This window comes from Vicia villosa, linkage group LG5 (genome assembly GCF_029867415.1).
Source record: "Vicia villosa cultivar HV-30 ecotype Madison, WI linkage group LG5, Vvil1.0, whole genome shotgun sequence".
NCBI lineage: Eukaryota > Viridiplantae > Streptophyta > Magnoliopsida > Fabales > Fabaceae > Vicia > Vicia villosa.
This window is the reverse complement of record NC_081184.1, coordinates 170,993,528-171,019,880: the sequence shown is the minus strand read 5'-3', so window position 1 is coordinate 171,019,880 and position 26,353 is coordinate 170,993,528. Positions and strand designations below refer to the sequence as shown.

At 35.3% G+C, this 26,353-nt stretch overlaps 3 protein-coding genes across 7 annotated transcripts; all 3 read right to left on the bottom strand.

Moving 5' to 3' along the window:
- Positions 1 to 2,818: 2,818 nt before the first annotated feature.
- Positions 2,819 to 4,192, bottom strand: LOC131608203 (uncharacterized). The gene is made up of 2 exons (XM_058880126.1): positions 3,942 to 4,192; positions 2,819 to 3,784 (listed from the first exon to the last, which is right to left on the bottom strand). Exons 1-2 carry the CDS (start codon positions 4,107 to 4,109, stop codon positions 3,191 to 3,193), a joined length of 762 nt encoding a protein of 253 aa, XP_058736109.1. The 5' UTR covers positions 4,110 to 4,192; the 3' UTR covers positions 2,819 to 3,190.
- A 2,741-nt stretch (positions 4,193 to 6,933) lies between these two features.
- On the bottom strand, positions 6,934 to 11,907 carry LOC131603915 (nuclear poly(A) polymerase 1-like). Of its 2 annotated transcripts, XM_058876379.1 has the most exons (12): positions 11,076 to 11,905; positions 10,907 to 10,984; positions 10,448 to 10,555; positions 10,110 to 10,172; positions 9,859 to 10,020; positions 9,646 to 9,759; positions 9,478 to 9,540; positions 9,062 to 9,391; positions 8,781 to 8,945; positions 7,870 to 8,655; positions 7,620 to 7,690; positions 6,936 to 7,481 (listed from the first exon to the last, which is right to left on the bottom strand). In XM_058876379.1, the coding sequence occupies exons 1-12, from the start codon at positions 11,196 to 11,198 to the stop codon at positions 7,442 to 7,444; spliced, it is 2,103 nt and encodes a 700-aa protein (XP_058732362.1). In that variant the 5' UTR covers positions 11,199 to 11,905; the 3' UTR covers positions 6,936 to 7,441. The 2 variants fall into 2 exon arrangements, with proteins under 2 accessions (XP_058732361.1, XP_058732362.1); XM_058876378.1 differs by having other exon boundaries at positions 6,934 to 7,481; positions 9,478 to 9,759; positions 11,076 to 11,907.
- Positions 11,908 to 16,420: 4,513 nt separating this feature from the next.
- LOC131603914 (nuclear poly(A) polymerase 1-like) lies at positions 16,421 to 22,290 on the bottom strand. 4 transcript variants are annotated; one of them, XM_058876374.1, is made up of 13 exons: positions 22,222 to 22,288; positions 22,026 to 22,095; positions 21,618 to 21,784; positions 21,449 to 21,526; positions 21,038 to 21,145; positions 20,653 to 20,715; positions 20,409 to 20,570; positions 20,022 to 20,303; positions 19,557 to 19,886; positions 18,635 to 18,799; positions 17,719 to 18,528; positions 17,135 to 17,205; positions 16,421 to 16,995 (listed from the first exon to the last, which is right to left on the bottom strand). In XM_058876374.1, the coding sequence occupies exons 3-13, from the start codon at positions 21,738 to 21,740 to the stop codon at positions 16,956 to 16,958; spliced, it is 2,232 nt and encodes a 743-aa protein (XP_058732357.1). In that variant the 5' UTR covers positions 21,741 to 21,784; positions 22,026 to 22,095; positions 22,222 to 22,288; the 3' UTR covers positions 16,421 to 16,955. The 4 variants fall into 4 exon arrangements, with proteins under 4 accessions (XP_058732357.1, XP_058732358.1, XP_058732356.1 ...); XM_058876375.1 differs by having other exon boundaries at positions 22,195 to 22,248; XM_058876373.1 differs by having other exon boundaries at positions 21,618 to 22,095; positions 22,222 to 22,284.
- Between the last annotated feature and the right edge of the window lie 4,063 nt (positions 22,291 to 26,353).

The window sequence follows — 26,353 nt, the reverse complement described above, 5'->3', positions numbered from 1 at the left end:
GAGAATATGAATTATGCTATTGATTTTAGTTATTACAATTGGTATTTGTAGTTGGTTACACACAACCAACTTGTAACATAATTCTGATATAGGGAGGGGAAAGAGAATTAGGCCACAAGCCCAACTCTCATTATAAAGTGACCCAAACCTTATTCCTAATATTTTCATTTCAAGTTCAAGGTGGTTGGCCATGGACATCTTTTCAACCTCTCATAACTTGTCCCTAAGTTTAATAAAATTGGTAGTGGACAAAGGTTTAGTTAGAATGTCAGGCCATTGGCTATGTGCTGAAATATGTGATATAATGAGAATTTTGTTGATCACTCTTTCTATAACAAAGAAAATATCTAACTCCATGTGCTTTGTTCTTGAATGAGGAACTTGGCGGTCTGAGAGGGCCAATACACCTAGGTTGTCACATAGGATTATTGACACTTGATGCTTGACCTTGAGCTCAAGTAAAATGGATTGGAGCCACACAATTTCATTTATAGCATGGGCCAAACTTATACATTCTACCTTAGCATTGGATCTAAAAATTAGTGTTTGTTTCTTAGCCTACCAGAAAACCAAGTTAGGACCAAGAAAGATGTAAGCACCAGATGTGGATGTTTTATCATCTGGATCAGAAGCCAAGTCAATATCACAAAAGTCAGCTATGGTGATAGGAACAATGATGTTGAATGGAATAAGCAGAAGACCGTTGTTGATAGTGCCTTGCAAATACCTTAAAATTCTTTTGACATCCTCCTAGTGATCCTTAAGGCTATTAGAGAGGAATTGGTAGAATTTGTTGACATCAAATGAAATTTCAGGTCTAGTTGTAATGGCATATTGTAGAGCCCCTACAATAGACCTGATCCTTGTTGGATCAACAATATTGTTTGAGTCTATCTTAGACAGTTTTGTACTAGATGCCATAGGAGATGAAATGTTCTTAGTTTAGGCCATATTTTCCTTAGTGAGAAAGTCTTTAAGTACTTGATTTGGTATAAGAGAATAAATCCATTAAGTAGGTGGTGGACCTCTATATCCAAAAAGTAATTGCATTTCCCTAGGTCTTTACGAGAGAATGAAAAATTCAACTTTATAATAAGTTGTTGGATGAAGACTTTTGAGGTGCCGGTGATGATGATATCATCCACATAGACTAGCAAACGAGTACATTGGTTAGGTTTGTGTAACATGAACAGAGAAGATTCACACTTGCTCGCAATTAAATTAAGAGAAAAAAATATAATATCCACCCGACTCCACCGAACCATCATGCTCTCGTCGGATTATGTATTCTCAGTTGTCGTGAAAAAGATAATGTTGATAACAAACTATAGTCTGACTTCGAAAATTAATGTGATCTTTAATTTCAATATCGTAATAGTCCCGACCATGCGTCGCTCTAAAAGTTTTAGTGAAATAGCGGGCCCATCACTCATGAGTCCTGATAGAGAAAGAAAGCGGACAACCACATCCCTCGCATCAAGGTTACCGAAGTTTATATCTTCATCTTCTTTAGAAGATTCGTCAATACTCTCCTCAAGAGAGGCGCTAACGGGTTCATTGCCACTTTCTACAGAATCCTCGCTAGTCCCAAAACTATCTCTAAGCACGACAAGATTAGGGTTGGATCGATTAACCTCTAAAAGGTCAACATTTGAATATATGGGTTTTCAAATATTGAAGTTGACAAAGAATATGCACCATCATGGTCATTTATTATGTTCGCATGCATATTTTATATATTGGTCATAGTAAAAGACAAGAAAACAAAGAAGCAAAATGTAAGAAAAAAAATTATAGAAATGATACTTGAACAAAGAGGTGAAGCGAATAAACTTTTAAAGGCAAGTGAAACTCAAAAATGATGGTGAGTCAAGAAACACAGAACCTAGGTTATATGAGAAATATGAGGTCACTAGAGCAGGAAGAGTAAAGATTTTATGAGAAGAAAGTAAGTTTCAACTCTAAGAAGTGAAAATAGTTTGAAAGGCCATAATAATCTTTATATAGTAAAGCAAGATTGGTAAATAACCGATTTTGAATGAGAAAATGGAAAGATGAAAAACAACAGTTAAATCTCGTCTAAAAAATACAATGACACTTGAGTGCACTCGAACACCCTAGGGGAAGCGCCACACCATATCCTACGGGCCTAGGGCCATATCTAAGGAAATCTTGTGAAATGTTTCAACAACGTGACTGCCATTAAATGCAATTATCTCTTCCACTTCTTTGCATAAGGATCCTGATATAAGAGACCTCAACTTGATTTTTTGAAAGGCTTATCATATGCCATGTCACAATAAACATTGGGGCAACTATTCTAGGTTGGTAATATCCCCAATAAAAAATAGACCCAATTACATCCATCCTATATAAGGATGGGAATATGGAAGGTCGGGTTTTAGAATGCATGAGTCTAGCCTACTACAAATTTTTAAAGTCCGAGCCTAGTCTATGGTCTATTATAGGTTTTTTCTTTGTCTGATTTGACATTTTTAAAAGTCTTGTATGGCCTTAAAGTCTATTTAAAAACCTATAACACATTGAGACTTTAAAAATAGTCCATTTTACCTATTTTTAAATATACTACACAACCTTTTGTATATTATTTGACCTATTTTCTAATAGATGTGCATATATAGACCGATCTATCAAGCTTCATAGATTTTTGTAATAGTCTAAGTCTGACATATCTAATTAAATAGACTTTTTAAAAAACATAAGTCTAACTTTTTTTATCAAACAAACTAGGATAAGTCAAACTTAAATAGGCCAGACTTAGGCCCCTAGAAGGTCGGCTTAGCCTATTCTCCTCCATATATATAAGTCATCACCTGTGCATACTGTGCAGACTAAAGTATGATTTTGCTTACAATTTTACTCTACCTCTTTTCATTCACTCAATGATTTAAACGTAGGAGTGTTAATTTTATAGGCCCTCCCCGTGCAACTTCGGAGATCTGTGCAACCATATCCAAAAGAAGGTAAGCAGACAACAAACTGTGCCGCTACTTCTTTTTAGACGGCAAAATCAATCCTCTTAAAAATTACATTCGTAAAAAACTAAAAGTCACTACCTAGAACTCTACTCTTTGAAACTTCCAACATCCAATGCACATGTTCATAATTATTAACAGAATCATACACAAAAAAGGTCGCTAAAATTGTCAACGCTACAAATATACATCAATTACACATTATCTACAGCTGCATTTTGAGCCAAGTTGTTACCAGCTAAAGAATGGTAATCAGATTCCACTGCAGATTCTACATCATTACTCTCCTTCGTGAACGAATTACTGTGAAGATCCCTTGTGATTCTAGCAGTAGTATCCAAAAAGTACAAACAGAATGATGTAAAGCAGGAACAAGCAAACATCGGTATAGGTCCATAAATCCATAGGAATAGAGGAAATGACAAGTAAAATGCTCGCAATCCAAGTGACCAAGAGTGACTTCCACGATTCAACGTCTTAGCAATATATTCCATATACGCCTTTTTATCTCGAAGTGTAGGCGCAGTGATTAAAAAGCTGACATGACAGTAGCATCTTATAGACTGAATATTGCATAAAAATGCAACGAGAAAACAAATAGTAATCGAAATACGTTTGATTGACGAAGTACTGTGAAGTATGGAAGACGTGTCATCAGAACTCCAGGAACTGCTAGCGAAAATACCGATCAGTGAACTTAGTGTGATTGCTGTTGTAGCAAGAAGAGTCGATGCCATGATATGGTTACGCATTGTTTGGACCGCCAAAACACCATTCTTGAAGGGATCCTGAAATTATAGCAATTAAATTAACAAAAGCAAAAACAATGTTGCACAAAAAGAGAATTCCTTAGAATGAGATGATCAAACAGCTGGTGTGCGAGATCAAAAACCATTTGTTTCTATGAATTACAATAGAAAAGCTGTAAATTAAGAATTGACTCACAGCCATCATGGCATAAACCCATTGATGACGAGACTCAGCGTTTAAGCCAATGATAGTTCGATGAGGTTGACGAAGAATGGTGAAGAGAAGCCACATATGGTACAAAAAGAACACCAATAAACCCAATGGCACAAACACATACTCCAAATCTAAATGCTCGTTCACCATGCTTGATACAATACAAGATTGATTCTATGGTAATGTTTGATTGCAAGTACTAGGTTTATAACAACCTAGTAATGAGACCAATCCAAAAACATCAATCTTATTATTACCAAACATGAGTGTGACATTAACCAGTTTAAATCTAAGATTGACCACAACTTGGTTTTTTTTTTTTGTTAGGATGAAACATAAATGTTTGTTGCAACATGCAACTTGTACCTAAAACACATGTTTTCATTTTATCGTCACATGCAAATTGCAATGCAAGAGGGGAGATAATAGACATTAAATTTGTGTTCATGAATCTATTTTATTAAGGTAGTTAAGAGAGGATGATATATAACTAAATAAGTTCAATAATATTTGATCAACTAGTTAGTTTTGTAATGATTATTAGTTTAAAAATGGAATGATGTGTTAAGAAATATTAATTCATTGTGTTGCTGGCTGGTTGAGTGACAGTGAATCATGAAATATATATTGTCTCTATATATAACATGTTGCCCAAGTTGGTATCCTTTCCAAAGCTTGGATGGCCAAGCATCGTATTCTCTAGGTCTATAATATGCTATATTATATGTATTCAATTCAAAGTGGTGGTATAATAAATATATTAAGACTATGATTTCTATATAAGATAAATTATACCATGTTATTCTTTTATATTCACTTGGTGTGATTAAGTGACACATTTCTATTGTGCTTAGAGTATGACTTGTAGATATTGAGACGAATTTGTTTGACTCAAATGTCTCTTAAGGTCGATTGTTTAATGTTGCGGACAATAGCCTCCGTGGTATAGTTTACAGACTAGTCTCATAATTAGGATTAAAATATTATATATATATATATATATATATATATATATATATATATATATATATATATATATATATATATATATACATATATATATATATATATACATATATATATATATATATACATATATATATATATATACATATATATATATATATATACATATATATATATATATACATATATATATATATATATATATATATATATATATATATATACATATATATATATATACATATATATATATATATAATTTGTATTTTGTAAATTCTAATTCATTCAAATATAAATATGAAATTACATCTGCTATATAGTCGTAGATATGGGCACATTTGATCGTATTGTGTAAACAAATATCATGTTAAACATTGTCTTGTGATTTATTCACTCTTTTTTTATTACTTTTGTTATTCTAACATTAGATATATGTCAAATAACCATTGTGCTAAATTCAAAGTGGCAAGATTTGACGGAACGAATAATTTTGGATTATCGCAAAGGATGGTTATGAATTTAATTGCTCAACAAAATTTATAAAAGGCATCGCATGAGACGTGGAGGACAACGATAGGGTAAATAAGAAGGATGGGGATTTATATGTTTATGTATATAAAAGAGGTCATTTATCATCTTGGATTTGAAGACTCTGAGCGAGGTTTGAAATAAATTAGAGAGTTTATATATGACCAAGATACTAACGAACAAATTTTCCGTGAAGCGGAGACTATACAAATAGAAGATATAGGAAGGATTTGATTTGATATAATAAGTTATTATCTTCAACAAAATAATCATTTATTTTGCGAGGTTTGGGGTGAAGATCGATGACGAACAGGTCAGTGGCTCAATATCCCTCTGGCACGCAAACAAGGCTTAGTACCTGAATCGGCCATTGGCTAAACATCTACCTAACCGCCTTCAACGGTCAAATCTTTGCCTGTTGTTGCGTATTTGATGATTGTCTTCATTCAACGAGCTTCCACCTCCACACCCCTGCAATTCCACCATCGCTTGCCGAAAAAATATCTAGGTCTAAAAAAATGTTTTTTCTCTCTTTGTATCACTTAAGATTTTGAGGCATCCTTCTACAGTTCTCCACCCTAATTCAAAATTAATGGTGATGTCAACTTAACCATCAATCACCTTGTTGCTTTCTCCAAAGCTTGAATAATTATTCAACACACTTGATTAAGTCCAAGCAAAGCTTGAACTTTGATCTTCGCACTTGCATCCACATGTATAAACCACCATTTATTTCTTAGATAGTCTCACAAGCCTACAAGCATGATTCTTATTAGTGAATACATCTCATCTCCATCGCTTTCAACCATCTTTGACTTCCTTTGATTTTGAACGTATTATTAATGGTCTTTGGTTCTAAGTATTACAACTTCTCACCCGCATTAAAAGCATAACAATTAAGTTCAACATAATTGCATCTCTGAGGTTGTACAATTTTCCTCAATATATCTCGATTAAAATAATTTTGAAAATTTGAAATTGAAAATTTGTCAGCTGGTTTGTGGAATTCCATTTCTAGTAACAACAATTCTGAATTGGGAAATTTTTGGAAGTGGAATTCCCAATTTTGATTCCTTCATGAGAGCAAAGACTTATGTCACTCTTCCAACCATTATCATTCTCAATTTTGTGACCAATTTAGTGATAGAAAAATTGGTCACTAAAATATTTTCTGGGTTTTGATTGTTGTTCATCTTCATTTGTATAATTAAATTATTCAAATTGTTTTTTTTTCAAGTTATAGAACCAAAATAATCCTAAGGATTAAAAAGAATATTAAATCTAAAATAAAATAGAATAGAATAAGTGTATGTTCTATTATTTAAATTGATTAAAACAGGTCATGAAATGGAATGCATTTTCATTTCATACAAAAAAATATATATAAAGTATAAACAATAGAATGAAGTTTCATTCCATACAAAAATATATAAACAATAGAATGGATTCTATACTTCACAAATATATAAATAATAGAATGAATTCTACATTTCACTGTTTCATCCCATACAAAAATATATAAACAATAGAATGAATCTCTACGTTTTACACTTTCATTCCACAGAAAAAAAATATAAACAATAGAATGAATTCTACATTTCACTGTTTCATTCCACACAAAAAAATATAAACAATAGAATGAATTCTACATTTCTCTGACTTGCCAAGCAATGTGTAGTGACCTCCTCAAGTGGTATGAAGAGAATTACGCACACTGAACAATCTATATGCTATCGCTATTTCACTGCTGTGTTCCTAAATTCTACTTAAGGAATTCTCACATAAAGTCATGCCTGCTATAAAAAATCAAACCATACATAGAAATCTTAAACTTTAAATTGAAAATGATTGCAAACATGTGTGATGGCTCCATGTTATTCTAACTCGGTGCTTATTTGCAGTATCAACATTATTGTCAATCAGAAAGCAAGAAGCTAGAAACGAGCATCAACATCCCAGCTTATCAGCAGCTAAAGCTTGCAAAAGTCTTAGGAACCTTTGTCAGCAGATTTGCCTAATGTGGTGAACCTGAGAATAAGAAATGAATGATCAGCCAATTAAATATGATCCATTTTAACTATGATATAATCTTCGAAGCCAATTCCAAGAATATTGAAATCAAACAAATCATGACAAGTAGAAATTGCTAAAGAAATTATGCTTTACCTAAATATTGACTTCCGTTGTGGCACCGGTGCATAATTCCCACTTGACAATGGCGGTGTTAGCTCAGCAGGCTTTATAAGAGAGTGTAAGCAAAAAAGGGATAAGAGAGAAAGAAAAAACACAAGTCAGAAAAACTTCTTTATGTTATTCCATGGTTGAAATAAAAACAAAAACCTATAAGATATATGATATACTATTATTGCAAAATGGTTGAAAATATTCCAAATGTAAGATATATTAAGATGTTAACCTCAAGCTCTTCCAAGCTCTCATTGGAGTATATATGAGTTGAACTACTATTTTCCTTTTGAGAAAAAACTGGTTCTGCTGCCACTTTAGACTCTGAGTATGGAGAGTTCAAACTGATGTTTTTCATATTCCCGCCAAAATCTTTGTCTTTATTTCTGTACTCAAGATCATTTTCAAGCTCATCAGGTTCTTCTGAAAAGACTTGATGTGCATCATATGGACCACGCGTAATATTTTCGATACCGAGCTTTTCTGCTTGTTTAGAACTGGATGCACCCGTAGTAGTAAGTAGAGGGTTAATTTCTGAGATGCTTTTCTCCTTACCGGAGTTTCTGTTCCCAGAAGGATACTCCCCTGAAAAGGACTTGGAAATTCTCAACGCGTCCACACTATCTTCTGCTTGCTTTCTCTTCCTATCATTGTTATCTCCTAACTCTGCTTGACCATGGCCGGAAATTCTAAGCTCTGAACTTCGATTACTCACCCTGGTTACCCTGGATGGGCAGTTAGGCCGAACACCACCTGGAAATACAAAGACAGGTATATTGCGGCGTTTCACATGCGTGACGAATATATCCATTCCATGTTTCCGTTGAGTGTAGTTATTGACAGAATGCTTAAATTCATCAAGGGTTAGTCTTATATCAAATAGTTCGCCTTCTTTGGCAGGAACTTCTTGCTTATGTTGCACACCCATGAAGTAAGAACGGTGCAGAGGTCTAGATTTGTCTGAAAAATCCTCAGGATGTGGATGACACTGAAGGATGCCATTAGTGCTCCTCTCAATCTAAATGCAGAAGGGGAAAGAACAAATTTGCACCCCACAACTCTTTTTCAGAAAATAAACAAATACAAGCAGAGGAGAGAAAGACAATAAATGAAACTATAAACAATAAAATTTAAAGTAAATACCATCAATCTCAACAGGCGCAAGCGGGAGTTAACCCAGCCTTTCCAGTTTCTAAGATCATCAGGATTCTTCGCTGAAATGTCTATCTGCAAATAATTCTTATAAGCTTCAAAAAATGGATAACACTCAAAAAGAGTATCCCAGTCAGCTTTCTTAGCCTCCATAACCTATAAAACATCAGAAGCAATATATTAAGCAATGCAAATATTCATTGAATGTTGCTGTTTCTGGTCAAACAAAAACAAAAATACAACGCATTTTTTTTCAAAATAAAGAATGCTACCTCACAAATTTCATGTCCCCATTGAAACTCCTCCGTCATGATACGCAATGTACTTGACGACACATTAAAACTAGAATTCATGCAAGGATAAGCGGGAGTAATTATTGGCATTAGATGGTTCCTATCCTCCCGGTGTATTCTAGGATCCCAAATTCTAAGTCCAAGACATCCATATCTAATTTCACAAAGCATTACTGGGTTTGGCCAATGCCATTCTGTATATATCCTAAAGAATCGAGGCACCAACATATTAGGCAGCGCATTCGGATATAGCTGGCATATTCGAGCAACAAGCAATGCCCAGTTTATACCACCAAGAAAACCTGCAACCTGCCAATGACATATCATGAAGAAAAGTTAGGTAAATCAGAAAACGAACACCACATAAGTCATCTAGAGCACGAGCTTTCCCATACATTAGAATAAATGCCACGGCGCTTAGCCCATAACTTCATGCATCTCAATGTTGTACGAAAGTTCTGCAGTTCAGAAATGGAAATATAACCCATTATAGGAAAGCCAGAAGTCACATCAAAGCTGAACATAAAAATTCTATCTTTGTCTACGGAATTTATATCCAATACCTGAACATTTGGAACCAAATTTAAGATTTGATCAGTCACTCTACATCCATTAAGACTGCGAACAGATAGTTCATCTGTATTTTGTAATATCGATTCCTGTGATAAATCCAAGTCCTATCCAACAAAAATATCAGTATTACTCGGTGGTAAATAAAAATGTAAAATACAATTACACTTTAAACTAGTTTCAAGTGTCTTCCATAAATCACTTACTTCAGGAATAACCCACAAAGATAAATTTGCATAAAGGAGGTCCATAGAGACACCGTTGAACTTGAAACCCATCACTGGAACATAAGCATCAGGCACTGGGTGCAACTCTGTCACTTCTGGCATCTTAGATAGCATTTTGTGTAGCACCCCAAAGAAATCTTCCTAAAGCCAATTGAAATAATAATTTTAGCTAGTAGAAGTTATGGCCTGAAAAACCTATATCTACAATAAAAAATGGCAAAGATCATCACATTTCTGGTTGCATATCTAGGTCCCACACAAAGAACATCAATATCTGCTCCAGAGCCATGCACCTAAAAAATTTGAATTCAAAATGGTAATATAATAAAACCAACAAAATAAATTATTGAATAGATACATCACATTTGACATGAAAGGATATAAATAGAAAAGAATTAGTTTATTGGAGCGGCAAGCCATATGACAATACCGTCCTAATCATCTCCTTCCCGAATTCTCTGTTCATAAAATAGCCCAAGCTTAACGTGCAATGCGAAGATCAAAAGTGCAAGTAAGGGTGAGGGAGCATGCAAACAAGAAAAATTTGGAAGGAAAAACAGCACTATACCCCCAGACGATAGGAGCCAAAAGTAAAAATCTTGGCATTTGCTTCTTGCACCACTTGTTCGTTAAATCCCTTTGCTCGCGTAATGGTTTTGACCCAAATCTTCACAATCTAATTCATTTCAAAACATCACATCCAAAATATATTAATTCAGAAGGAGCCCACCACATTGCGTAGATGGTATAACATGAAATGCAACAAGAAAATAAAATTCATATAAATGAATACACAAAAATGGACAAATAATCTTAATTGTTCAAAATAAACTCGATAATATTTCCGGAAAAGGCGTATGCTTCTTTATCTCGGTTTCTTGGGATCGATATCACACAAAAATGGACAAACAATCTTAATTGTTCAATATAAATCACCAATTACATCAGGGAGAGTATAGCAAATCAGAAATAAGTTCGAATATCATCCGTCGATTTTCACACAATCAATCGACAAAGTAAATTCAACCTGGTCTAGCCTGCCAAGCACTTCCTCCCTGCAAACTGCTTCCTCCTTATTCTCATACAAGCCGGCGTCTTGCAAGTACTGAAATCCAAAATCAAAATTCAGCACAAGAGAACTAGTAAAAACTCAGAAATAAAGACTAATCAATTGACTATAATCGCGGAAACGGAACCTTCTCGAGTTCACAGGTTTTGACGATATCATATTCGGTCGGTCCAATCAATGAGATGGGTTCTGTAATCCCTAACCACTTCTGCTGCCCGCTATTGCGGTTACTCAACCCAGGGCTCCCCATCAACAAATTGTTACACTTTCTTTCTTTTCTTTTTGTTTGAAATATTACTACTACAATAACTATATATATTTTCTTTCAATTCAATGTATATAAACACTATAAAAATGTAGAAAACAATGTGAATAGTAAAAGTAAAAAAATTAGAACAGAGTGATGATTATGCAGTAATGGGTAAGAACAATTGAAAGGTATAAAGTTTGATTATTAAGTATGGAGAAATAATTACAAAAGAAGCAATCAAGAATTAGTTTCTTTTAAGATAGTAAAGAACAGATTACATATGAATAACTAGGAACCGAAACCCTAACAAATAAAATCAGCAAAGAGCAACACTAAAATGCATAAAGAAAATGCTTGGAATGCGATTAACAGCGACACGGTGTAGATGTTGAGGCGTACTTGAAGTTGAAGTTCAGAAAATCCTGTAGGGAAAAAAGAGGGAGAGAAAGTTAGAATGTAAGAAAGAAAGAGGAAGAAAGTGAAGAATGAAATGAAATAGAATGAGATTGAGAAATGTGTGGATGCAAATCGGAGAGTGAGAAATTGGAAGGTTTCCCGGCAAACACAGTGCAGTGCAGTGTGATTCTCCAATTACAAATATTTTTCAAACTAAGATTTTTTGATCACTTGCTTTTATTATGACAGAATATTGATATAGAAGTCGTTACTTCGGTGTTAGTTAATTAATGGGTAATTACTAGTAGTTCGGTTGTTACGTAAATAGGCATCATACTCATAAATAGAGAAGATGATCTTGTAAATTTGATAATAGTAGATTGTTTTTTAAATATTTGAAAATCCGGACGGCTGGAATCGGATTGCAATTTGTCTCTTGAATTGTCTGCAATTCAGCACCGAGCGATGGTCGACCCCATAACTTCATCCTCCCTGACATTATTAGGGTTGACATGAGATGTTTAAGATGGTGAGACACCTGGCGCTGATTGTCCGAGGTGGTATCGGATCTGAGGCACCTTTTAGGGGTGACTCCTTCTACCCTTTCTCGCGTTCATGCTGAATTTTACCTCGGATTCGATAGGCCCAGATGGAGGTGTGCTTGGCGGGGTGGTACCTATGACATGATCGAGGGAGAAATAGGACATAATTGACCCCGAATTTGCTAATCTAAATCCTAACTTGGCGTCCACTAATCGGCTCCTCCCAGTGTTCGAGGTGGGGGCCCCAATCGTTCAGGACTTCCGGTAGCATCTTGGTCTGAGGTTTCCGTTGGCATTTTTCCAAGGTGGCTCAGAATCGACAAATCTGCATGTTAGGCGTCAGATCGGAGTTTAGTGGATCCAAACGATGTAGATTTGATATTTCCGCTTCGTGAGAGTTCAATTTCTTCGCCATAGATCCCTTTAGAATTCAGATCTGAGAATCAAATGGGAAAGCGTAGGAATCGGAAGTCGATTCTCACAGACGGCGCCATTGTTCCGTTGCAGAACTAGAAATGGTGTTGATTGTAGAAATGAAGGCGGAACAGAGCTTTCGATGCACTACATCGACATGGCACTGTGGATCGAAGGTTGCAACCATATTGCTTCTTGAACCAAAGGTATCGGTCTTGATGTGGTGCTGTCAACCGTTGTTGCTATCTTCATACTGTGGACTAAGTGAGGGTACTTGCATGTTTAGAACTCCAACATCCAAGTCAATTAGGTTCAAGATAAATCATAGTGAAAGTGGAGATTAGAGATTGTGTACCTTAGAACCCTTTACGAAGGTATTTATACCTTGGGCCTCGCTGAGTAATCTAAGTAATGGCCCTTGCGTTATTGGTCATTTGGCCGACGCGGAGGAGTAGGTCCCAGATATTTGACTCAGAGCAGTAGGTCCCGAATCTTTGGTCGGCACAGAACATAGGACACAGTGCTTTTAGATCGTGAATAGGGGAGTCTTGAAGCCTCGACTTTCCCTATATGATTGCTTAGGCTCAATGGTTTATTTGCGAAAATTCATATTGTTTGGTCTGCCTGAGGAAACACTAAGTCCCTTAAGCGAGAGTTTAATTAGCCTGGGAGATCTAAGTCCTTCAGATGAAGTTATCTGTAGTTTGGCTGATGAGACAATAAGTCTCTCAGGCGAGGCGTTTGGACCTCTTTGGCGGGACTTTGATCACGCCTCTTAGGCGTTATTTCTTTTTCAGATCTAGTTTGAAGAAACACTAAGTTCCTCAGGCGTGAGTTTAATTATTCTGGAAGATCTAAGTCTCTCAGACGGAGTTATTTGTAGGTGTTGGATAGCTCATTTGTATTGCCTATAAGGGCGGCAAGGATCTTCACTAAGAAGTCCAACAAGTACTGCCTTAAAGGGCGACAAGGATCTTCGCTATGAAGTCCAACAAATATTTCCTCAAAGGGCAGCAAAGATATTTTCTATGAAGTCTAGTATTGTCTCAAAGAGAGGCAAGGATCTTCGTTTATGAAGTCCGATAAATATTGCCTCAAGGGGCAGTAAGGATCTTCACTATGAAGTCCAGCATATAGAAATTTTCCCGAAAAAGAGGGTGGCAAGGATCTTCGCCATGAAGTCCATCATATAAAATATCTAAATAAATATCACTGATGGTCAACAACGCTTAAGAAATTGTTCACATGTATATAGTAATGATGTCTATTAGGAGAGTAATTTAACTGAAATAGTATTTAATATGGAGTGTGTTCGAGGTTCTAGGCAAGAGTGGTACTTCCAACTCCTGCAGCTTATGTGCCCCATGAGGGTGCTTATGGAATATGCGATATGGCCCTTCCCATTTAAGCTATAGATTTCCCTATTGCGCGATCACTTTTATTGATATTAGATCGCTTTCTTGCATCTATCTTGGCTTTATTTTGGAGTTATATTTTCTACATAATCTATGCTTGGCTGAAAATTCTCAAACATGGGTGACTTCTCTCAATCTGTTGATTAGGTCCTCCGAACATTACAGTCCTACCTTGTTTGCTCCTTTAATAAACTAGGATAGTTGTCATGTGGGTGAGTCGATCTCCATAGGTAGCACGTCGTCCGCTATATATACCATGGTGAACAAAGTTTTAGTGGTGGAGTGCAGGGTGGTGTGGTACGAACACAACATATCATGGAGCAGTTCTGTGCATAAACCATTAGCATCGTCAAGCTTCTTCTTGAATCCTTCAGAATTATTTTATTTGCTGATTTCACTTGGGTGTTAGCCTGAGGAAGTACTATGGACACAAACTTTGTTTATACTCTCTCGGTTTTGGTTTTAGCAACATCCTTTGCAAAAGTCAGTAACCATAGTATTGGCAAACTAGGTTTCATTGTCAGACACAATAGCAATGGGGAGTCCATATCTACACATAATTTTCTTCTAATAGAAACGGAAAACTCTCTTAGTTATGATTTTAGCAACAGCCTTTGCTTCGATCCATTTGGTGAAATAATCGACTTACACTATCAAAAACTTTAATTGACCCGACGCCAAGGGGAACGGACCCAATATGTCAACAACCCACTGGTAAAAAGGACAAGGCTAAGTCATCGACTGGAGAAGTTCAGTCGGGGTATGGTGAAGGTAAGCATGTCTCTGGCATTGATCGCACTTATTGACAAAGGAGATGTTATTCTTCATCAGAGTTAGTTAATAGTATATCGCCCTTAACAAACTGTGGGTGAGGGCTTTTCCACAAATGTGACTGCCACAGGCTTTCTTGCGTGCTTCTGCAAACACCAAGGAGGTTTCATGCTCGCCTAGGAACTATATCATGGGAGACATCTAGCTAGACTCGGGGATAAGTTCCAAGGAATGCACCTCCTCCACCTCGATGTTGGAGGAGGTGAGAGTCTCTTAGATGATGATTCTAATAAATCTCGTTGTCTTTGATGCGGCGAGTTTGGATATGAGGTCTACTCTGAAGTTCTACTTAGGGGGACGTGATATATTTCAAAAGAAGTAAAAAATGAGAGGACAAACTTTGCACCTTTTAGAGATATTTTATTAGTTGTGTCTCATTTTCCTGGTATTTCCTGATGACTTTATTGGTAACTAGATAAGAGTCATTTTTGGCCTTCAGTCTAGAGGCTCCCATCTCTAAGATGAGGATCTTGTCAGTAATAAAATCCTCGTACTCCGCCCGATTGTTGTTGGCGGTGAACTAGAACTTTAGCACCTACTCGATGATTATGTTGCCAAGTTTTTCCAAGACAATCTTGGCGCCGCTTCCTTTCACATTGGAGGCTCCATCTACATGTATCACTCATTCAAGGGGCATCTCCCCGTCTATTAGTGAGCTAAATTCTTCCACAAAATATGCCAGAGTTTATGATATGATGCTTCTCCTTTGAACATATTAGATGTTGTATTCCGAGAGTTTCACTGTCTATGATACCATCCTTCCTTCTGGATCGGGATTCTTTAAGACTTTACGAAGAAGATAGTTGGTTGACATACGAAATTTAGATCGGTGAAGTCTACAATGATTGAGCATCACTGAGGAGCTCCATAATTTCATTGCACTTTTGAAATAGGGAGCTCCATGAAAAATAAATTTACACTTGGCTACATTTTATTCAAAATGAAAAAGAAACATTGTCAAGAGAAATTAGTGGAATTTTCTTCGGAAGCCTCTTCCCCCGAATAGACATTTTAACTCGTTTTGCATTCAACCAAAATTTCCTCATCTTCTATGTCAACCATGGTGTCATTGACATGATCTTCAACATTATGCTCCACAATGCTAGGAGCAGTCTTCTTTCTTTTCACAACTTTATTTTTGCCAGATTTCTTCTCCACAGTCTTTTTCTTCTTCATATCTTACTCTTCTTTTTCTTCTCAAACACAACCTTCCTTTATTAACAATAGTCTTCTTTTTCGCAGCCCTCTTTTTTCTTACTATCAATCACTACATTTTTCTTGTCAGCAGAAGTCTTCTTTCTTTCCTTCTCTGAGTCAACTAAAGAGGTCATAGGAACTTCTTCTGTTATCTTCTTAGATATTTTTGGATATTTTCTCATAGCAAGAGCTCCACGAGCAATGTCATCATTGATAATCTCATTAGCATTATCATTCACATCTTCACTTACAATCTCATCAATTTCTTCAATGACATCTTCACTAACATATTGACTTACTTCAATATTTTCATCTTCACTAATATTAATATTGCCATCTTCATTGATATCTTCAATGACACATCTACTAACATATTTACTTACCAACATATTGGGTGACTTCTTCATTGTTATTGACATCATTACTAACATCTCCACTGGCTTTGACTAAATTCAACATTTACATCTTCACTTCATCAATGTAGTTTCCTAATTTTGTATAATAATAATATAATTGTGGTGTTTAATTTTGTATGTTAATATCATGGTTACTTAATTTTTAAAAATCCAAAAAAAAAAAAAGAATAGCTTATATTTGTTTTTTATTTGATTATCATATTTAACAAAAAATAATCTAAAATGAGCAATAATTTGATTTCTATTTATATTAGTCCATTTAGTTTGAAACCAATTTTACATGAAAGTTCATATTATTACATCCAATTCAAAATAAACAAAAAAAAAAAACAACAACAAAATAATTAAATTAAAAAACAAATAAAAATGAAAATAATTTTCTCTCTATACATAATCAAGCGCTCCATCGCTTTCTTCCAAATTTCAACAACCTAAACTCATTCTTGATTTTCATAAACCACTTTTCTTTTCTTCAACAACTTCACCTTCCACATTAGTAAAGTACATGGCTGAGCACCTTGTTTCTGACGTCAAAGTTAGAGAGATTCAAGAACTTTTGTCAGCAGCTTTCCCCAATGAAGTGAACCTGAGAATAAGAAATGAATGATCAACCAATTACATTTTGATCCAGCTTAACTATGACATAAACTTAGAAGCCAATTCCAAGAATATCGAAAACAAACAAATCATGACAAGTAGAAATTGCTCAACAAACTATGGTTTACCTAATAATGGACTTTCGCTGTGGCACCCGTGCATGATTCCCAGTTAACAATGATGCTGTTAGCTCAGTAGGCTTTGTAAAATTTGTAAGCAAAAAAGGGAAGGAGAGAGAAAAAAAACAAGTCAGAAAATTTTCTTAATGTTATTCCATGGTTGAAATAAAAACAAAAACCTGCATGGCAGAACATACACTTTAAAGATATGGATTTTACATAAAAATAAAAACAGAGAAACTGAATCCACTTCATCGATTCAGCTCATATCATGAAGTGACGGAAAGAAAAGCAAACTCAATATCCTTTATATAATAATGAAACCTGTCAGCTTCATACGATAAATGATACAATCTATCTACACATCAGATAATCTCACCATGTACTTTACTAACGCAACTTCTGGACATACATCATTTGAAAAAATTATATAAAACAACTTCTGGAACATATGCAAATTTGAGGGTTGTAAGGAGCTTTAGCAGACAGTTCAGACTTTAGATAATCACAATCAATTGGATAAAGATGGTATACGATATATCATTGTTGTAAATGATTGAAAATATTCCAAACGTAAATATTAAGATGTTAACCTCAAGCTCCTCCAAGCTCTCATTGGAGTATATATGAGTTGAACAACTAGTTTCCTTTTGAGAAAAAACTGGTTTTGCTGCCACTGTAGGCTCTGAGTATGGAGAGTTTAAATTGACCTTTTTCATGTTCCCGCCAAAATCTTTGTCATTATTTCTATACTCAAGATCATTTTCAAGCTCATTAGGTTCTTTTGAAAAGGCTTGATGTGCATTATATGGACCACGTGTAATATTTTCAATACCGAGCTTTTCTGCTTCTTTAGAGCTAGATGTATCAGTAGCAGTAAGTAGAGGGTTAATTTCTGAGATGCTTTTCCCATTACCGGATTCTCTGTTCCCAGAAGACAGAGATGAAAAGGACTTGAAATTTCTCAACTCATCCACACTATCTTCTGCTTGCTTTCTCTTCCTATCATTGTTATCTCCAAACACAGCCACTGTACCTTCTTGAGATTTTTCTGCTTGACCGTGGCCGGAGATCCTAAGCTCTGAACTTTGCATCCTCACCCTGGTTACTTTGGATGGGCAGTTAGGCCGAACACCACCGGGAAATACAAAGGCAGGTAGATTGCGGCGCTTCACATGGGTGACAAATATATTCATTCCATGTTTCCGTTGAATGTACATATTGACAGAATGTTTAAATTCTGCAATAGTTAGTCTTATATCAAACTGTTCGCCTTCTTTGGCAGGAACTCCTTGCTTATGTTGCAGACCCATGAAGTAAGAACAGTGTAGAGGTTGAGATTTGTTTGAAAAATCCCCAGGATGTGGATGACACTGAAGCATGCCATGAGTGTCCCTCTCAATCTAAATGCAGATGGGGAAAGAACAAATTTGCTCCCCACAACTCTTTCAGAAAATAAACAAATAGAAAATAAATGAAACTATAAACAATAAAACTTAAAGTAAATACCTTCAATGTCAACTGGCGCAAGCGGGAGTTAACCCAGCCTTTCCAGTTTCTAAGATCATCAGGATTCTCCGCTGAAATGTCTATCTGCAAATAATTTTTATAAGCTTCAAAAAATGGATAGCACTCAAAAAGAGTATCCCAATCAGCTTTCTTAGCCTCCATATCCTATAAAACATCAAAAACAATATATATTAAGCATCACAAAGAAATTTTTGAAAGGAAAATAATAATAATTTATAATAAAAATGAGAAAAAGAGGGAGGAACCCAACAGGGTACAAATACTCAAAAATGGCACAAGAAGTACCAAAAGCTACACCCGAGAATCCAAGGAAAACAAACAAACAAACTAGAGAAGACAAATAAATACCAGCACAATAAACAAAAAATACCACCACGAGCCAAACTCCAAAGAAACCCACCATTTAGCATAGCAAATATTCATTGAATGCTGCTGTTTATCGTCAAACAAAAACAAAAATGCAAAGTATCGGCCAACCTTTGAGGAAAACACGGCTTAAAATGCTAGACTTATCACACAGATACATAACTGGATCAACAAGGATCATAACTGGAGGTGGCTTGAAAGTAAACTCTGCTGAAAGTAACAACTGTACAAATTGGCTTACTAAATGGAGCTTTGACCATGGCTATAGACTGGAAATTTGGGACTCACCTTCAAAGGATTTGCCACTACTAATTACTATTACTAACTTACTATTACTATTGTGAAAGATGATTTGTATCTAGCTTGTGCATATAGGTTTAGTTTTCTTTCTTTTTGGGCAGTAGGCCTCCATTGCACCCCAAAAAGAGTAATTAAAAAAACACTAACACGGACTATCTCCTTGAATTATCAAAATACAAACATTTTAAACCATACATCAAAACATCACTTTTTTTGTCAAAATAAAGAATGCTACCTCACAAATTTCACCTCCTCTTTGAAACTCCTCTGTCATAATACGCAATGTACTTGACGATACATTGTAGCTAGAATTCATGCAAGGATAAGCGGGAGTAATTATCGGCATTAGATGGTTCTTATCCTTCGGATGTATTCTAGGATCCCAAATTTTAAGTCCAAGTGATCCTTCTCTAATTTCACAAAGCATTACTGGGTTTGGCCAACGCCATTGTGTATATACCCTAAAGAATCGAGACACCAACATATTAGGCAGTGCATTCGGATATAGCTGGCATATTCGAGCAACAAGCAATGCCCAGTTTATACCACCAAGAAAACCTGCAACCTGCCCATGACATAGCATGAAGAAAAGTTAGGTAAATCAGAACATAATGATAATAACAGATAACATTGAAGAAGTTCAAGTTAAAACAGCCAAAAAACACCACATAAGTCATCTAGAGCACGAGCTTTCCCATACATTAGAATAAATGCCACGGCGCTTAGCCCATAACTTCATGCATCTCAATGTCGTACGAAAGTTCTGCAGTTCAGAAATGGAAATATAACCAATTATAGGAAAGCCAGAAGTCAGATCAAAGCTGAACATAAAAATTCTATCTTTGTCTACGAAATTTATATCCAATACCTGAAAATTTGGAACCAAATTCAAGATTTGACTAGTCACTCTACAACCATTAAGACTGCGAACAGATTGTTCGTCAGCATTTTGTAATATTGATTCCTGTGATAAATCCAAGTCCTATCCAACAAAAAAAAACAGTATTATTTCGTGGTGAATAAAAATGTAAAATACAATTACATTTTAAACTAGTTTCAAATAAAATGTATTCCATAAATCTCTTACTTCAGGAATAACCCATAAAGATAAATTTGCATAAAGGAGATCCATAGAGACACCGTTGAACTTGAAACCCATCACTGGAACATGAGCACCAGGCACTGGGTGCAACTCTGTCACTTCTGGCATCTTAGATAGCATTTTATGTAGCTCACCAAAGAAGTCATCCTAAAGTCAATTCAAATAATAATTTTAGAAGTTATAACAAGAAAAACCTATATCTACATTAAAAAATGGCAAGAATCATCACATCTCTGGTTGCATATCTAGGTCCCACACAAAGAACATCAATATCTGCTCCAGGGCCATGCACCTACAAAATTTGAATTAAAAATGGTAATATGATAAAACCATCAATATAAATTATTGAATAGATACATTGAAGCTATGACTAAATTGAATATTTTTGGTCCATAAATTTGAACATCGCATTTGACATGAAAACATATAAATTGAAAATAATTAATCTATTGGAGCGGCAAGCCATATGACAATGCCTTCCTAATCATCTACTTCGAGAATCCTCTGTTCATAAAATAACCCAAGCTCAACGGGTAATGCAAAGATAAAAAGTGCAAGTATGTGTGAGGGAGGACGCATACAAGAAAATTTTGGAAGGAAAAACAGCACTATACCCCCAGACGATAGGAGCCAAAAGTAAAAATCTTGGCATTTGCTTCTTGCACCACTTGTTCATTAAATCCCTTTGCACGGGTAATGGTTTTGACCCAAATCTTCACAATCTAGTTCAATTCACAACATCACATCAAAAATATATTAATTCATAAGGAACCCACCACTTTTCCAAGATGGTATAACATGAAATACAACAACAAAATAAAATTCATAATCATATAACTGAATACACAACCCTAAACTCAACAATATTTCTAGAGAAGCCGTGTGCTTCTTTACCTTAGTTTGTTGGGATCGAAATCACACAAAATGGACAAAATAATTCGCATTCAGTCTAGAGGGTAAGAAATCCAACAATTATATGAGCGAGTATAGCAAATCACAAATAAGTTCAAAAAAATGAATTCAACCTGGTCTAGCCTGCCTAGCACTTGCTCCCTGCAAATTGCTTCCTCCTGATTCTCATACAAGCCAGCGTCTTGCAAGTACTGAAATCCAAAATCAAGATTCAGCACAACAAAACTAGTAAAAGCTCGGAAATAAAGACTAATCAATTCAGTATAATCACAGAAACAAAACCTTCTCGAGTTCATTGGACTTGGCGACATCAAATTCAGTGGGTCCACTCAATGAGATGGATTCTGTAATCCCTAACCACTGCTGCTGCCCGTTACTATGGTTGCTCAACCCAGCGCTCCCCATCAACAAATTGTTACACTTTTTTTGAACGATTTTCACTACAATAACTATATATATTTTCTTTCAATTGTATGTATATAAAGTCTATATAATTATTTTCTTTCCAATAAAAATGTACAAAATACTACGAACAAGAAAATGTAAAAAATATATATAACAGAGTGATGATTGTGAAGTAATGGATAAGAGGAATTGAAAGGTATAAATTATTAATATGGAGAAATAATTACAAAAGAAGGCACAGTTTCTTTTAAGATAATAAAAAACAGAAAGAAAAAAAGTGATTACAAATAACTGAAACCCTAACAAATGATTGTGTTGTACTTGGATGATGAGCATAGAATGAGAAGAAGAAAACCTGTAGAAGAAAAAAAAGCAGAGAAAATTAGAATGTAGTAATAAAGAGGAAGAAGGGGAGGAGTGACGTGAAATGAAATCGAAATGTGTGGTCGCAAACCGGAGAGAGTGGGAAACTGGAAGGGACCTGAAGGTTTCCTGGTAAACACTTCGATGCAATGCAGAAATATTTTTCAAACTACAGTTTATTGATAAGTTGTTTTTGACATAAGACCAATTTTGGTCCTCACGAAAACTAACTGTATAACCTAATATTTAAATAATGGGTAATGCTATTTTAATAAAAATATAGAATTAAATGAAGAAATGAGATTTTAGAATTTGTGCATTGATTTTAATAAAAATATAGAATTAATTTTTTTATAAATAGGTTTTTTAAGTGATTTTTTAAAAAAAAAAATAACCATGTATTAAAGAAATATTACGTAAACAATTACGTTTCGGAGAAAATTACATAAATAATCAGATTTTAGAAATGGCTAAAGTTCATCAGCCATGTGAGATGTCGCCTCCCTTGTAGCATTTACAGGTAGGCGCCATGTGAGATGGCTCCTACGTGCATCTGTTCTGCACTAAGCCATCTCAGATGGCGCCTTAGTGCAATTCCCTTTTTTTTCTAATCTTTTTTTAATAAATGACAATGTAGAAATGAGACAACGATTTTCATTAACATAAAACGATTACATCATAGAAATAAAAATAAAGTTACATAGAATTTAGTAGTCGTTCGGATTTTGAAAACGACTATTGCGAGATCGCCTAGTTCGTTGGTGCACTCTAGGACCTTCTTGTTGTGGTTGGGTCGAGGGCCCCAAGAAATCAATACGTTCAGCGTCTATATAATCCGTCAGATTAAAATCTTCCGAAGTACCGCTTGCAAATAATCGCTGAACCATGTTGTCAAAGTCTGGTCGCATCGGTTGGGGGTGGGGTCGATGTGAACTCGATAACATTGCTCATCCGAAAAAGTGGGGTAAGTTGGAATTGGATTTTGTCGAGTTTGGTACAGATACGTTTGTTGGCTAGTATGATGTGATGGTTGGCTGTATGTGGGATCGGTTGGGGAATATTATTCATGTATGTCCATGTCTGGGCTACGTTGAGATGATGAAGGGCCCGCATCGGCATGTCGAAAGTATTGTGTTTGTTCTTGGTATTGTGGTTTTGTGTGGGGCATGTGAGTGTACTGGTTTTGATATTGGCTTTGGGGTTGGGTGCTTGTGGATCTCCGTCGTCGTTGTGTTTGATGGGAGGTTGTTGCGTGTTGGGTTTGATGTTGGTATTGTTGTTGGGTGGTGAATGGTTGTTGGTATTTATGGGTAATACATACATCACCTTCCCCAAGGTGATCCAAAAGATTACGATACAAAGAAAGATGTTGTCGAGGATTCTTCGTGTGATCCATGCCAGTTACGCAAAACCTAAAACAAAGAGATTTAATAATTTTTTTTACAAATATATCATTAATCAAAATAAAATAGATAGCGTTGTGGACTTACTTTGCTGCATAGGGAAGCTGAATATCATGTCGTTCATGGGGTTAAGAGAGCCCAATCTCCACCAACCTCATACATGTAGCAAGAGGGCGCATCCATAAAAATTACAAGCGTCTTTTTTTGCATTCTTACATAATGAAGCGTATAGAAAGGCTAAAACAGCGGAACCCTAACTATACTCTCTTGTTTGACGCGGTGTTACGAGCTGGACAATTGTGGAGTGAATGTTTCACAAGATTTATCAAGGAAGAATGTGCGAAGGCCAACACACATATGGTTACAAGGTTTGACCGACATAACCAGAATTTCATGGTCAAAGAGACAATCGACCACAACGAAGGGCTACCAACACAAGAGTATAGGGTTCTACTAGAAGAACGTTGGTGCAATTGCGGAAAGTTTCAAGCATTTTGTATGCCTTGCTCCCATGTCATTGTAGCATGTGTCCATTCTCACTTAGATGCATTAACACTTCTGTCTCCCATTTACAAGTCCGAGACCTTTCTCCACATATACAATAATGGCTTTGCAGTGTTAGCAAAAGAGGATTATTGGCCTGCCTACGAGGGGGGAAATTGTTTGGCACAATGACCAAATGCGGAGAAATAAAAAGGGTCGTCCCAAAAGCAAATGTATCACAACTGAAATGGACGAGCTTGATAAGCTAGAAAGAAAGTGTGGTTTATGTCATCAAGTCGGACACAATAAAAAAATTGTCCCACTCGTGCTAGTGATTCAACCAATTGAAATTTGTATGCACACTTCCTTTAAGATCTAAGCATGACTTTTTTTCATTAAGAACATTTGTTACAACACATACGATTGTTAAAAATAAAATGACATAACAACTTAAAAACAACACATACAGCGGATAAAAAAACGTCAACAACACGACAAAATATCTAAGAAATTACAAGCACCAAAACAATGTCATCAGAACCGTGCATCATCATCATAACGTCTCTGTCTCATTCAACTTCCTCCAACCAAGTGTGAGATGTTACAGTTGCAAGTGAGGTGGCAGTTCTTCTTCTCTGAATTCTTCTAATTTCTTCACCCGTTGCGATGTCCCCCTCTAACCAGCGTTTCAACTTTCACTTAAGGCGCTCCATGGAATGGATGTTCCAAAATTTGATTTTTTTCGGCAGTTTGACGGCCGAGAAAAATACATATCCATCTCTTGTGAAAATCTTAGAAGCCATGCTGATAAAATTTAGGAGGAAATGAGAAGATCTAGTGAAAAAGTGTGAAGAATATTGGAGAAAGGGGATATTATTTATAGAAAACACATGTACAAGGAGGAGCCATATGAGATGGCTCCTCCTCCTAAAAAGTGAATGGAGGCGCCATATGACATGGCTTGGTAGTACTGAATGTGCCATGTCAGATGGCGCCTAGGGCAAAGAAAAAGTAAAAAAGCCATCTCAGATGGCGCCTTGGTGTAAAAGGTTTCTGAAACTTGATTATTTGCGTAATTTTCTCCGAAACATGGTTATTTGCGTAATTTTTTTAATACATTGTTATTTTAAAAAAAAAATCTTCTTAAGTTCTACTCCTAGGGTATAAATTAACTTTATTCTTAAATAACTTTTAAAAAGATAAATTATGTGTATTTCAATTTTTTAAAAATGATTTTTATAAATATTGCATATTTTTATTTTAAGAAGTTTATAATTTTATTTTAAAATTTAAAACTTAGTTTAAATAACAATTTTAAATATATTATTTTGTATTTTATCATTTTTCATAAATTTTTAAAAGATCACTGAAATTTAAAATTATTTTTAAATACACATTTTTTAAAAAATTGTAATTTAAAATATGTTTTAATCTTCAATAATATATATTTATGTTACATGATTTAAATTTAATCTTTTAATTATAAAAATATAAACTTAAATTGTTTTTAACATTTTTATAAAGATTATTTTTGAAAACATAAAAAAAAACTATTTTTTTTAAAAGCAAATTAAATAGTCTTAGTCTCACATTTAAAAAATAAAATAAAGAAAGAAAAAAATGAGTTTAGAATTTTTTGACTTTCACAAAATAGAAATTAAAAGAATCTTTTGTCTCCTACTTTTCATCAATCAATCATATTGTTATGTATTTGTTAAAAAATGCAGGTGTGTGTTTCCCTTATAAGAGCAGGAAGACTCAAAGGCCTTATAAGAGGCTTGCTCACGGCAGCGAGAAGCCTTGTACGGAAATATTTGAGGTTGTTTAAGGAACCACCTCACATGAGGTGAGGCGCCCTGTTTGTGGCCGACACTACTTGATTGCATGCGAGCGGTAAAATTAGTCGTGTGTTATGGTTGTAGGATCGTGGGTGCTCTTTTAAGGTTGTGGAAGATGTGTAAGACTTAGAATATGTCCTTTTCCCCTTTAGGAGTGATGTATTTATAGGGGCCTCCATGACCTAGGCTTTTCTCGAAAAGGGTCACCGTTTCCTTAGTCAAATAATGGACAGTTGAGTTCCTATTCTAAGGGAGTCAGTCATGAGTCACTTAATGACCTTTACTTTCTCTCTACCTCATAAAACGTCTTATCCACATTTTTTTACGAATGGATGAGAGAGGAATACAATGCGAGACGACACCTCCCTCTGAACAACCCTTTGTCGTCGCCTCTTTTCAGACGGACTTATAACATCGCCTTAGACAAGACCTTTTACAAATATAACACCTTATAACATCGGACTTATAACATCGCCTTAGACAAAGCCTTTTACAAATATAACACCTTATAACATTGCCTTAGGCA

Excerpts from the sequence above, each read along its gene's own strand:
- LOC131603914 (XM_058876374.1), bottom strand. The coding sequence starts at position 21,740 with ATGGGGAGCGCTGGGTTGAGCAACCATAGTAACGGGCAGCAGCAGTGG. Across the intron at positions 19,887-20,021 it reads GCCGTGGCATTTATTCTAAT|GTTGCAGGTTTTCTTGGTGG; the intron begins GTATGGGAAAGC and ends TGTCATGGGCAG. Across the intron at positions 16,996-17,134 it reads CAGCGAAAGTCCATTATTAG|GTTCACTTCATTGGGGAAAG; the intron begins GTAAACCATAGT and ends TCTTATTCTCAG.
- LOC131603915 (XM_058876378.1), bottom strand. The coding sequence starts at position 11,198 with ATGGGGAGCCCTGGGTTGAGTAACCGCAATAGCGGGCAGCAGAAGTGG. Across the intron at positions 10,556-10,906 it reads TGCTTGGCAGGCTAGACCAG|ATTGTGAAGATTTGGGTCAA; the intron begins GTTGAATTTACT and ends GAAATGAATTAG. Across the intron at positions 8,656-8,780 it reads TGCGCCTGTTGAGATTGATG|ATTGAGAGGAGCACTAATGG; the intron begins GTATTTACTTTA and ends TTCTGCATTTAG.
- LOC131608203 (XM_058880126.1), bottom strand. The coding sequence starts at position 4,109 with ATGGTGAACGAGCATTTAGATTTGGAGTATGTGTTTGTGCCATTGGGT. Across the intron at positions 3,785-3,941 it reads GGGTTTATGCCATGATGGCT|GATCCCTTCAAGAATGGTGT; the intron begins GTGAGTCAATTC and ends CTATAATTTCAG.